The sequence below is a fragment of the Haemorhous mexicanus genome, chromosome 10, assembly GCF_027477595.1.
Source record: "Haemorhous mexicanus isolate bHaeMex1 chromosome 10, bHaeMex1.pri, whole genome shotgun sequence".
NCBI lineage: Eukaryota > Metazoa > Chordata > Aves > Passeriformes > Fringillidae > Haemorhous > Haemorhous mexicanus.
The window spans coordinates 9,132,799-9,145,032 of NC_082350.1; the positions used below are offsets into that span (position 1 = coordinate 9,132,799).

Below are 12,234 nucleotides of genomic sequence, written 5' to 3' on the forward strand. Positions count from 1 at the left end.
TTTCAAAACCTAACATGTTGAGTCTGTGCATTTTCTCCCCTGCCAAAAATAATCAACCTGAAAAAAAAATCCTCCTGAAATCTCAATTCTGCACAGTCTTAGTCACCCTTCTGATCACCCTTTTGTGCAGACAGACTGTACATCAGTGCTATTTTGACAAAAAGAGTTATCTATGACTAAAATGGGAAAGTACACACAAATTACATTGCTTCCCCACCCTTAAAAAACCCACCATCCAAGAATCTTATCACAGAAAACCATATAATTAGACTGTACACTTCTGATGCAAACTGAACTGCTGCTTTCCATGATCACAGCCACTCTTCAAAGCCTCCAAGATTAAAAGAATCTTATCATTCAAATTATTACTTCTTAGGGATGCTCTTATCAAAGTTTGAAGGAAAATTCTAAAAACAGCAGTGATATGAAACCAGGACTGAGCCATATTTTAAATGACACTGGATTTTCTGCCAATTGGCCAATTCGCAACTCAGAAAAAGCAAGTGTAGATGAAGACAAAGCTGTTGGCTCTCATAACCTTTACAATATCACAGTAAAAATCTCAACTGTCTCACATATTTATACTAAATGGCAGGTCTAAAATTGAGATTTGTAATTTCACAGCATCAAAATCATCACAGATGGCTACAGTCTATTGCTTCTTTAATCTGTCTTTTCTCCCTTCCTGCTTGTTTTCCCCCCTCCTCCTTTGAGTTAGAAAGATACGTGTTTTATCATAAGGAAATAGTAACTAAATCCAAACCACATTTTATTAATGTGTAACAAAACAATTTACATAACAATGATGTCTACAAGTGAAGTTTAAAATTACTTTATGTCTCAGCTTTGCCCTAAAGCAGTAATTGCCTCAGCCTTGAGATGTGCCCCTATTTGGGATAGTCATCTTCCATCAACAATATTCCACATTCATATTCTCCTAAATGGATAGCCACTAACACAGAACATTTGAGGGAGAATAAACAGTAGTAGAAACAGCAAATTGGAATTTTTTTTTTTGGTATCTAATTCACAGCTACAAGTTCTTTTTCAAGCAAAGAATCAGAGCTCACCTAAAACTTTTACACATCAGGACCAATTTTGCAGAACTACTGCCATGACACACCTGTGAAGCTTCCCAAATAAATATGGATTTAGTACTTAGCTCCTTTTCCTTCCTGTCCCAGGTTTTTGCATATATACATACACACACACTTATGGATGTGCAGTAAGACAACCAGCATCAATAAAATCAACTGGGGAAAAAAAAGCAGTCAGAGAAAGGACAGCTTTTTGTCATCATATTCAAACACCTCCATACCACCAACACAAATTTTTAAAAATCCCATTTGAGGTCAGAAAGTCATTAGCTCCCACGACAAGAACTTTAGATGTGAAAAGGCTTTCCATTATGCTTCCCACACACACATCAGAAATTAGGCAAAAGAATCTCAAGGAAAATGTATTATTTAAAAACTGGGAGGGCGAGTGAACTTGAAGCAGCTTGCAGGACAACCCAAGGGCCAGCTGGTCTGTCCCAGCCCTGTGGGGCAGGGAGCAGGTCCCAGGAGAGGACAAGAAGCTCCAGCACAGACTGGGGCTCTCCCAACAAGTGCAAAGCCCAGTCCACTGGCCCAAACCATTCCTGCCCACTGAGCTTTTGTTAAACATTTAAGATCTTAATCAATCCTCACTCTGACCCTAGGATCACAGGGGAAGATGGATGAGGAAATGGACAACCTCTGACCTTTCCTTGTATTTGTCCTGCCACAGTCAACCTATTGAAAAACAATTGAGGTGGAACCTGCTCACCAGCTCCCGTCCCAGACCAGCGCCCTTTCACAGCCTTTCCCAAACTCAACGTCTCTTCCCCTGCCCCCAGTCCTCTATATCAAAACCACAGGAATCCTCCTCACTTCATCCTCCTCCTCCCCTCCAAAAACCTGTCAGAGTAGAACATTAGCTAAACGATTAAGTTAAGAGTGGAAAGAAAAGGGGAAACCTCATTCAGTAGTGTCAGAGGCCAAACTGCTTTAACAGCCTCACTGGAAACTGGAGAGAAGCTGCACAGTTCTGGTGAGCTTCATGAATTCATCAGGAGGAGCTTCCCAGTTAACTGTTCTGGCTGGAGAATGGCAAGTGTGAGAAAAGGAAACCACAAGTAACAGCTGATGAAATGGGTTTAGCACTTTCAATTATGTGCTGGCTCGAACGCTCTCAAAATGACGAGCACAGGCCAACTTCACTCTGGAGAGCCCAAGAGAGAGAACATTTCTAACACCTTTGTCAATATGGCATCACCTGATCTCCCTTTTAATTGGCAAAGGGAAGAATTGGGTTTCCTGAGCCCAAACGTCCCCAGATGCAGCTGAGAGCCTTTAGGTAAGCTGGCAGTCATCCCCCAGGTCCAGTCCAACACTACAAAAATGAGCTTAAAAAGCATGCCACTAAAACCACTGCCCATCAGCAAAACCTCAAGAGATTTCCCCCAAACAACACAAGATTTGTTGGACAATTAGCTCACCACATCTGGGCCACTGACACTGAGAAATGGATGATCTGTGTCAGTCAGAATGACCCAGTACTGACCTAACAGGCGTTGGGAGAAAGGTGGAATCATCTCTGTGCAATAAACCAATAAATGCTTCCCCACTTCACTTCCTCCTCTCACAACCCAGGCTGGGAAGGTGTCAGGAAGCTTTGCTCAGAAGTTATTGAGCTGTGAAAGACAAACAGCATCTCCCCAGCCACCAATGGCTCCCCCAGCAGCATCCAGGCAGTGCCACAGCCACAGGTTCACACACTTGGTGACAAACAGGCTTTTGAGTTTCCATCTCACAGGATGGAAAAACCAACAAGAAAAAACAGCATTTTACCCCAGACAAGATGGCCTGTCATTGTGCAGCTCATCTTTCAGTCCTCTGTAATTTCAGCTCATGGCAGTTTTGTTGCCACTATGTCACATTAGGCTTCTGTCATACAGCAAAATCTCTGTAAACTAAGGCTGAAGCTCACACATAGCAGTTCTTTTCTACCCAAATATAATTTCAATGCATAATAATGAACTTCATATTGACTGTAAATTACCATTGAAAAGAAATCAAGTAGGACATTCAAAAGCCACCATTCTCTCAGGAGTCCATCACAAAAGCAGCCAGTTACTTGCTTTGCTAACTTGTTCTCAGTCTCAAGATGGTAAAAATGCTCTAGTAAAAGACACACCAAGAAGATGAGCCAACTGACTCCAAAGAAACTTTTCTAAAAACATGGCTCCAAAACCCTGAAGGAGCTAAGGACCTTCAATTCAGCACCCAGCAAAATTAAGCTCACTGACCTGTGCAAGAAACCATTTAAGTTTGATCTTAATTTATGCTTACATGAGCAAGACTTTGAAAGCAGAGGCTAAAGATATTTTATTTATAAACTGTCTTCTCTCCTTCCCTAACCTTCTACACCTTCTTTATCCAGAAAAGGAAGGCAAAGAGAATATAAGTATTGAGGGTTTTTCTTTTAGGCAAATCTGTCTTTTATACAAACTTTAATCCCTAATTCTGCAGCACACAGGATAGTGTGCGTGTGTGGGAGGGTGGGGTGGAGATTTTTAGCATTTCTAAGAGTATCCTAGCACCTCTATTATTTAACTGACAATAGAGACTCTCTGAGAAATGAAAATATTTAACAAAGGCAGCAGTGTCAAATATCAAAGGGTATTTAGTGCTAAAAATTTGTGACAAGTAAAACACCAGAGATTTCCACTTCCTAAAGTGGGAAAGTAATCCAGCTAAAACTCCTGTCCTGCCTCCCAGACTGGTTCTTAACCTACTGCATTATCCAAAGTCAACTTTGCCAGAATTTCCCGTGTTTAACGAAGTTCCCTTGAAAGATTTGTCTCTTCAAACAATGGTAGCTCAACTGCACTGCTTTGCAGTCATCCACATTTTGGTGACTATCACGAGCCAAATCAAATTTAGGCATCTGCTAGAAAATGTGTTTCACCTTCTGCCTATTACAGCAGTATCATTTGTTTTGCATTATAGAATTCTTAGCCTTGCCACCTGGAGCTGTTGGACTTCTTCATTAAACCCCTCCGTCCCACCACATCCCAGAGGGCTGCTAATCACTGGCTTTAGTCCATTTACTCTCATCTCTGATTCAATTATGCATTCCACTAAGCCCTAATGAACAGTTCAATATGGCTCATCCTACCTTGGCATTCTCCGTTGCGCTCCTCATAGCCAGCATTGCACAAGCAGTTGCCAATGGGCACCAGCCATTCGCCATCTGCCCCACAGTACATTTTTGGCACATCCTTCTCTTCCGAGTTGTTGACACAGGAGCCACGAACCTCCACCAGAGAGGAGGTGTCAGCCCCAGTAATGGTGTCTGGAAACTGCGCCAGGTTCCGAACGGTCAGCGGGCACTTCTTGTAGAACACACGGACAGAGACCAAAGCAATGCAGGCACCGACGTCCTGGAAAGCCAAATAAAACCCCTTCTTGCTGAGTGGCCCCACATCCCGGATCTCCGTATTCAGCTTCATGATCCTGTCACCAATGTCCACCTGGGTGAAGCTCTCATCAGCAGCAATGGTGTCGATCTTGGCAAACTGGCTCTCGCGAATAAAGCGCTCTTTGTCGTTGTTTGATTCGTAGTAATAAAGGTTGAAAGTCTCTTTGCAAGTTCCCATGACACCTGGCAGGCTGTTGCAGTCTCTGAGCGTGAACTTGATTTCAATATAAACCCTCTGAGCCCCCTCTCGGGGAATCCAATCAGTTCGTAACCAGTTATTCTGGCTGGGCTCCATCACGTTGCAGACTTGATAGGTGCGGATAGGAGTGTTCTTCTCATCCATGATGCTCACTTCCTCCCACTGCAGGGAGGAAAAGGGGGAGAAAAACACATCACTATTAAAAGGAACAACAGAGCTTCAAAACAAACAACATGCACTTGTTCCATTACGAGGAAACAAACAAACAGACCAAAAAACAACCCAGCAGAGCAAGCCATAGCCAGGACTTCAACTACTTGGACATTAAAGGAAGCATCTGTTCAGGAGAAACAAATTCCAAATCCCTCATGCCTCGAGGAGCAAGCATGTGCTTTAAGGGCCCTCTGAACCAACCCAAGAAGGCTCCCTCGACTGACTAGGTTTATATGCAGTAGAGTTCAGTCTACAGAACACTGCCTGGAGCAGGGCTACACACAGAACTTCACCAACCAGCACTGCCCTGCAGTGTTTTCTCTGCAGCAGATATCTCATGGACCCTGCCTTGCACCTGGGAATATCCAACAGGTGACACAGCATGACTTAGTCACACAGAGAAAGTGAAATCCACATTTCAGGCATTGCTACCATTTATTGTCAAAACTCTCAAGCCATCTCTTATTATTTCTCTAAGCTGACAACTACTTTCCTGGGCTACCAATGTCCCAGACAGACTCAGTAAATTCTGCTTTGGAGCTGAGCAGAAATAGCTGTCTACAAAGAACTTGGGTAGCTCTTATAGAAGGAAAAACAGGTAACAAGACAACATCATCAGTCTACCAGCAACATCACCATAACTTTGTTATCCAAACAGAGTTTCTTACTAGTGGGAAGGTAAAAAAAGAAGAAATACTACACGTATTTTTTTTCTGGAGAAAATGTCAGGGAACATCTAAATTCATACTATCAAAATCCCAAAAGGGTTAGCAGAGAGGGAAAGTGCTGAAAGATCAGGATAGCAGCATTCTTCAGAATTGTTACACCCCTCAGATCAAGTTCAGGCATCTTCAGAAGTGCCAGCCAGGCAACATGATTATGAAACAACAGCAACATGTGTAATCCAAAGTGGGTATGGAAGGAGGAGATGCAGGAGTTCACCATAATGAATTCAGAAAAGGAAAGCACACATACTCAACGGTTCTGAAAAATATTGGTCAAAGTATTATCATAGACAGAAGAAAGTTTATCACAGTGCTCTAATGGCAGGGAGAGAAGGGAAAGTAAGGGCATTAGGAAAAGAAATCTCTCCAGGAAATAAAACCAGCAGAACCATAGCACTTCAATTCATATCATTCAATTTATCCTTCCCTATAACAATATTAGATAATGATATGCTGACTAGGTTTGCAAGCAATACAATGAAGCATATAAAATTATCCTTAGAAAACAGTAATAACTTTAAAGAGACTTCTCAGAAGTGCTTTTCAAAACTACTGAAGCCATAGCTTTGATAAACAGAAGCCTTCTTAAGATGAAGGGTCTTCTTGTATAATATCCTGCATTCTTCTCACAAGGATTGCTCTTATGCAAGTGATTTTTACTTAAAAAGCTTCCAGCTTAGCTGAATCCGTTTATAGAATGACAGCAGTTAGCACCATGAGTCACTAGGAGCAGAAAGAATAATATTTTATTTGCTGCCTAGAGATAACTGCAAATTAAAATGAAGGAGGGGGGAAATCAATACTCAGCATGTCACTCCTTTCCAGAGAAAAGGAAGAAATAAATCTTAAAAAGCCATCTATCAATGTAAAGTGTAACACGTTGTTAGTAAGAAGACAGACTTGTTTAATTTAGAGCACCGCAGAGCTAGTGCACTGCTACAATGTTGTCTTTATGATCCGTCACTTTCCATTCTGCTTATCTTCAGATTGCCTATGCTACCAATATTGTGTGTGGCACAAGAGAAAGGAAGAAGCAGAGGGAAATAATACTTGTTGATGGGATTTCCTTTAGTGCATTTACACAATGGAGGATGCTGCTCGAGGATTCAATAGCGAGACCGGCGAGGTCACAGACACACAGCAACTGAATTCAGCAAGTTTCTGGATCCTGTTCTCAACACACCCATCTGCTGACCAACACACAAATGTACAGAGCCGGGCTTCTTATTCCATTAACACACAAGTACGAAACAAACCCAAGTGCATCTTTCTAATGGAGCTGAAAATAACTACAGCCCAAAATGTCCAGCCACTGTAAATGACTTGTGACTCTAAGTATGTGGTCAAAGCTGTAACTTTTTGCTTTCAAGCTGAAATTAAATTTTATAATTCAGCTCTTCCCACAGTTTAATGATGCAGATTAAAACATTCTGGGCACAAAACCTGCTTTTCAACTGTGAAATGCAAGAGTAAATCATTAATTACATATATAATGCAACTCATTAATTCCTCCGGGGCTACTATATAGCTAGTCACTGCTAAACGACTAAATCTTTATCTCCAGCCATTCTTGTCCACATAACCCTCACAACCCAGGAACAGTGTGCTTTAGATCTAGAAAAATACCTTTTTCTTATAGACAATAAAGTATACACAGTCAAAGATAAACACTTAAAGGACAAATTCTTCCCAGGAAGAAAAAGGAGTTTGTTTCTGCTGCTTGAAATAAATTTGCAGCATATGAAGTAAAGTAAATGCTTTCCAAGCACTGTATCTCAGAAACAGACCATGTACTCTTAAATTTTTCACTACAGGCTTAAAAATAGAACACACATATGTAGGTTTAGTGAAACGAGTCACGTCCACAATAAGAGCACACATTTTTCCTTCTCAAGCTTGCATGGTGCTTTCAGAAAAAGCATGTGGAGAAAAGGGGAATCCAACAGCCATTAATAATACACAGCTGTCCTCTGATCATTGATTCCACTGCCGACTTATTAAAACTTGTATTTTAGGTTCTGTTTGAATACACAGTGTAGATATCCCTCGGAGAGGCGTCCGAAAGACCCTGTCTCATTAAGCAACATTTCCAGGGTGTGGGATTAACAGGGAAGCCCGTCCCTGCCCGAGATAGAGCTGTACCTTTCCACGCTGTCAAAAGATGAGGGCAATTGCCTGCAATCAGCACTGAATGTGCACCGTGGGCGCTGCCAGAGGCCTGCCAATCACATCCCCACTCTCTGAAAAAGCGAGTTTCGGGGACAGCACAGCGTGCTCAGGCGGAGCACAAGCCAGGACTGTAGTCAAGTTCACCCAGAACGACAATGGGGGAGCAAAACAATCCCCCATTCTCCCATGTTATGGTTATTCAGAGCTTATGCATAATGCATCAGCAGCCAAGGCAGCCTCGGATTCCTTCCGCTCACTGCTGTTTCCTTAGCTCTGCTTCTTCTAATTACGAGCGGGAACGCACACACAAAAAAAAAGTAAATTTGTAGGTTCCTGAAGAATCCAGTGCTTTGTTGTGCACAGGTCCTGATCTTTCAGCATTTTCCTCTTTCAAACACTTTGACTTAGTTACTTCTGCTTAAGGATTCCAAGCGGCTTTTACTCCTCTAATATAAAAAGGATTTGGGATTTTTATTTTTTAAACATTCGTGTTTAGTGCGCATTGCTGGCATTTTTGCTTAAATTGTTCATATGAAGAAAGAAAACGCCTTTCTAATTGCTTATTAAAAGAAAGTCCCATGAAGTACAGTCTCCTCCAGATCCCAGCAATTCCAGAGTCCAACATTCGAAGGAGTTTCCCAGAGAGGCACTGGGCACCCTGTACATCAGGGCACAGATGAAGGAGCAGCAAGGAGGATCCAATAATATAAAGCTAAACCAAAAATTAAAGCTACCTTGTGAGAAGCTCTCTTAGCAAAGGGACTCTAAGCCCAGCAATGAACCTCTTAATGTCATCACATCAGCATTGGGCAGTGCATTCGAGCAGCCTTCTGTTCAATAAGATAATGGTAAAAGTATATAAAAAGAAACTCCAAGGAATCACAGTCAAGCACTGGGTGCTGCAGTTTATCTGTTCAGAAACCAAAACACACGATGTTTACACCCTGAAACAGGACAACTGTCCCGTCACAACAAAAGGTCTATCATGTATATTGATCCCTACTCCTTCATCCAGAAATAGAACAGCAATTGCCCTGAACATCTCCCAGCCGAGACAGTCCACAGATAAAATAATAGCAGTCAAGAATGCCAATTCAGTCGGCAGATCACATTTCTTGTTGGTATTTCAGTTTTAAATAGGCATCTAAGCCCATGCCTCAACCAATCTCTTAATTCTGAAACCTCTTTTCTGCCCTTTTGGTTTCCACTTATTCCATGACAGAACTATCCAAAGGGAGTATAGAGTTTCTCCAACAAAGAGTAATTCACTTGGTAAGCCAGGGAAGAAATCTGACCTCCTCACCACAATCAACAATAATCGAGCCATTAGGACTCTCTGAAAGTTACTAATCACCCCCTTTACCCTTTTGATCAGATAGTGGTTTAAAACTTACCCCTCCTTCCAGGGGACTTGCTATCCACCCCAGTTCTCCCTGAACTGATCTGGAATCCAGCAAGGTAACTGCAGAAAGGTACAAATAAAAGAGATTAAATTCCAGCTGCCAAAAGGCAATGCTAAAATAAATGGTTTACCTGAACGTTTCCATATGTGCGGAGCACATCGCATCCACCTTCCACTTGAAACGAATTGTTATTTCCGAACGCGCAAATATCTTAGAAACACTTCGAAACTCTCACTGAGGAATCGCGGGTTCGTTTCCCGGCGCACTGGAGCCGCTCCGGGGCGCGGAGGGGAGCGGCGGAGTCCCGGCACACCTGCGAGAGACACCGGAGCGCCTCTCGGAGCGCTCCCGGCGCTGGGCACCGCACCTCCCGCCGCCCGGGACAGCGCGCCCGCACGCCAGCGATGGGCTCACAGCGGCTACCCTCCGAGAGCCCGGGAGCACGGCTAGGCACCGAGAGACCGGGCAGGGGCTCCCGAGGGGACCGGCGCCGCACGCCCGCAGCGGGAGACGGCCGCGGGCTTCCGCCGCGGAGCAGCCGCCGGACCGTCCCGCAGAACGGGCTGAACCGGGGCCCAGGGGAACGGCGCGGGGCCACCGAGCGCTCCAGGGAGAACCGGTTTCATGAGCCGCCCTCCGATCCGGGCCGCCCCGGCGCCACTGGCGGGAGCGCTGAGCCTCGGCGGCCCGGCCCAGCCGGGGCAGCGGCGGCGCGGGGGGACGCGCGGGGCAGGCGGCGGCCGCTCCGCTCCGCCCCGCGACACCTGTGCCGGCACCGCGGGCGGCCCCGGCAGCGCCGCTCGGACAGGTCCGCAGCCGCCGGACGGGCGGCGAGCAGCCGGGGCAGCGCGGGGCAAGCGCCGTCCCGGCGGCGAGCGGAGCGGCGAGGTGGGGAGGGGACGGGACAGCACCGCTGCCCGCCCGGGAACACCGAACTTCGCCCCCGGCGCCCCGCCGAGAGTACGCGCAGCCCGGCCGCCGGCAAGCCTCACCTTCGTTGGCGGGATAGACCCGAGAGCCGGTGACGGCGCCGCAAACGCCGACGAGGAGCGGGAGGAGGGCGCAGATCGGGACCCCGGCCATGCCGCCGCCGCCGCCGCGCTCCGGCCGCGCTATCCCAGCGGAATAACTGCCTACATGGGGCGCGCGGCGCGCGCTAGACATTGCCAAGGGGGCGGGGCCGGCCCGTCCGTCAGGCACCGCCGCCAATGGCCGCCCGCTCCGCGCCGCGCGCCCCGCCCCGTCCCGCCCCGCGGGCGCGCGGAGCGGGGAGCCGGGCCGGGCGCTGCGGGGCGCTCCGGCGGGGCCGTGAGGGGAGCGCTGCCCCGGGCGGGCGGCGGCAGCGAGCGGTCGCGGCCGGTGAGCGCTCCGCGGGGCTCTGCCACCTTAACAGTGTCCGAACTCCAAAAGATGATGGAAAAGGCGAAAAGACAAAGTTAGGAGAGGCAGAGCAGGTAGGGAGCCGCGGCCGCGGGGCGCAGACGGACCTGCCCCGCGCCGAGCCCGCGGCGGCCCCGCGTCCCGGGAGCGTCCCGGGAGCTGCCGCCGCCCCGCCCGGCTCGGCCCGGCTCGGCCCGGCGCCACCGTTGAGCAACAGCGCCACCTGGCGGGAGCAGCGGCTCCCGCGGCAGCGGCTCCCCGGGGCCGGGCAGGGACGGACCGGGACCGGCAGAGATCGGCGGGGATGTGCAGAGACGGACAGAGATGTGCAGTGACGGACAGAGATGTGCAGGGACGGACAGAGATGGGCAGTGAGGGCCGCCTCTCTCAGCGCCGCTTCCCTTGTGAGCGGCAGAGGCCGGGCCCCGGCGCTCACCGCGAAGGTGCCAATGGTTCACGCTTTTATGCACCGGGGCAGCGGCTGGGCGGGGCGGGCTGGAGGGAAAGCCGGGCTCGGAGCGGTTCCCTCTGAACGCTAAGATCCATCGGGACGCACAAGCTCCTGCGCATCCCCCTCGTCCACAGCCGTACACGGGACGCGTCCCCCCGAGCCGTGCCCGGGGACACCTGTGGCGGCTGATGCCCTTAGGCTGTCCCCGGGATCCTGCGCTGTGCAGCCACAGCCGCGCTTTGCTTTGGACGCTCCCAAAACCTGACTTCTTCAACAATGTCTCTAAAGGCGCCTTGACAATAAAAGCGTAGTTTGTAGAAGCCCTCTAAGCTTCGTATAGGTCAGGCAGCGTCAGTGGGCTGAGCACCGTCCTTGAGCAACCCGTACTCACAGAGCAGTCCCCGGACCCGTCTGTCTGTCCGGCCGCCACAGCCGCCTGCCGGGACAGCGCTGCGGGACCGGGGAAAACGGAGCAGCTCGGCCGCTGCCCGGCCCGTGATGCTCCATCCCTCCGCCGCTATCGGTACCGCTGCCTGAGCCTCGGGAAGCTCCAGAGCCGGCGGTTCCCGCAGCGCATCCCTCTTCGGCCGCCGAGTCCCCCGCGCTGCCGCCCGCGGCTGGCGGCGGCGGCGCTGCCTCAGTTTCCCGCAGGTTCGGAGGCGGTAGCAGCCCCCTTGTCCCGCCGAGCAGCTCCCTCGTCCCGCGGCGCCCTCTCGGCCCCCCCGGCGCTCCCCTCGCTCCGTGCGGGACACAGTTTCTTCCCCCGGCTGCGTCCCAGCGCCCGGCACTCGGGAATCGCACCCAGACGCTCCGAGGATTTTTCCTCCGTCTGGGCTAAAGCGAATCCTTGCCAGAGTTAGCTGTAGCTTCCGCACAGAAGCCCTTTACAGGTCCGATTAGCTAAAAAAATATTTTGAATGCGGCTTAAAGTCTGACTAACAATTCTGTGCATCAGGAAACACGCCTGCTCAGAATCTGCTGTTTTCTCTTTAAATCGCTCTACTTTTTCCCAAATCCAAATATCTCTGAAACATAATAGTTACAAACACGCCCTTACTGACACTTTTTGCTTAAAACATAGAGTGTCTTTCACCCGTTTTAGATTCAGGTCAAGATTTTGGGATGATGCATTTTTTGGCTCTTAAAACTGCTGTTAAGAAGGTTTGGTAACACAGTATTTACAATGAG

The 12,234-nt window shown here is 48.3% G+C and overlaps 1 protein-coding gene across 1 annotated transcript in view; it reads right to left on the bottom strand.

Moving 5' to 3' along the window:
• EPHA4 (EPH receptor A4) overlaps nt 1-10,358 on the bottom strand; it is a 104,818-nt gene extending 94,460 nt beyond the window's left edge. The window contains exons 1-3 of the mRNA XM_059855254.1: nt 10,208-10,358; nt 9,207-9,274; nt 4,204-4,867 (exon numbers count right to left, since the gene is read on the bottom strand). Of these exons, the coding sequence (XP_059711237.1) occupies nt 4,204-4,867; nt 9,207-9,274; nt 10,208-10,298 (823 nt within the window). The 5' untranslated portion in view covers nt 10,299-10,358. The remainder of the gene's footprint in view (nt 1-4,203; nt 4,868-9,206; nt 9,275-10,207) is intronic.
• Between the last annotated feature and the right edge of the window lie 1,876 nt (nt 10,359-12,234).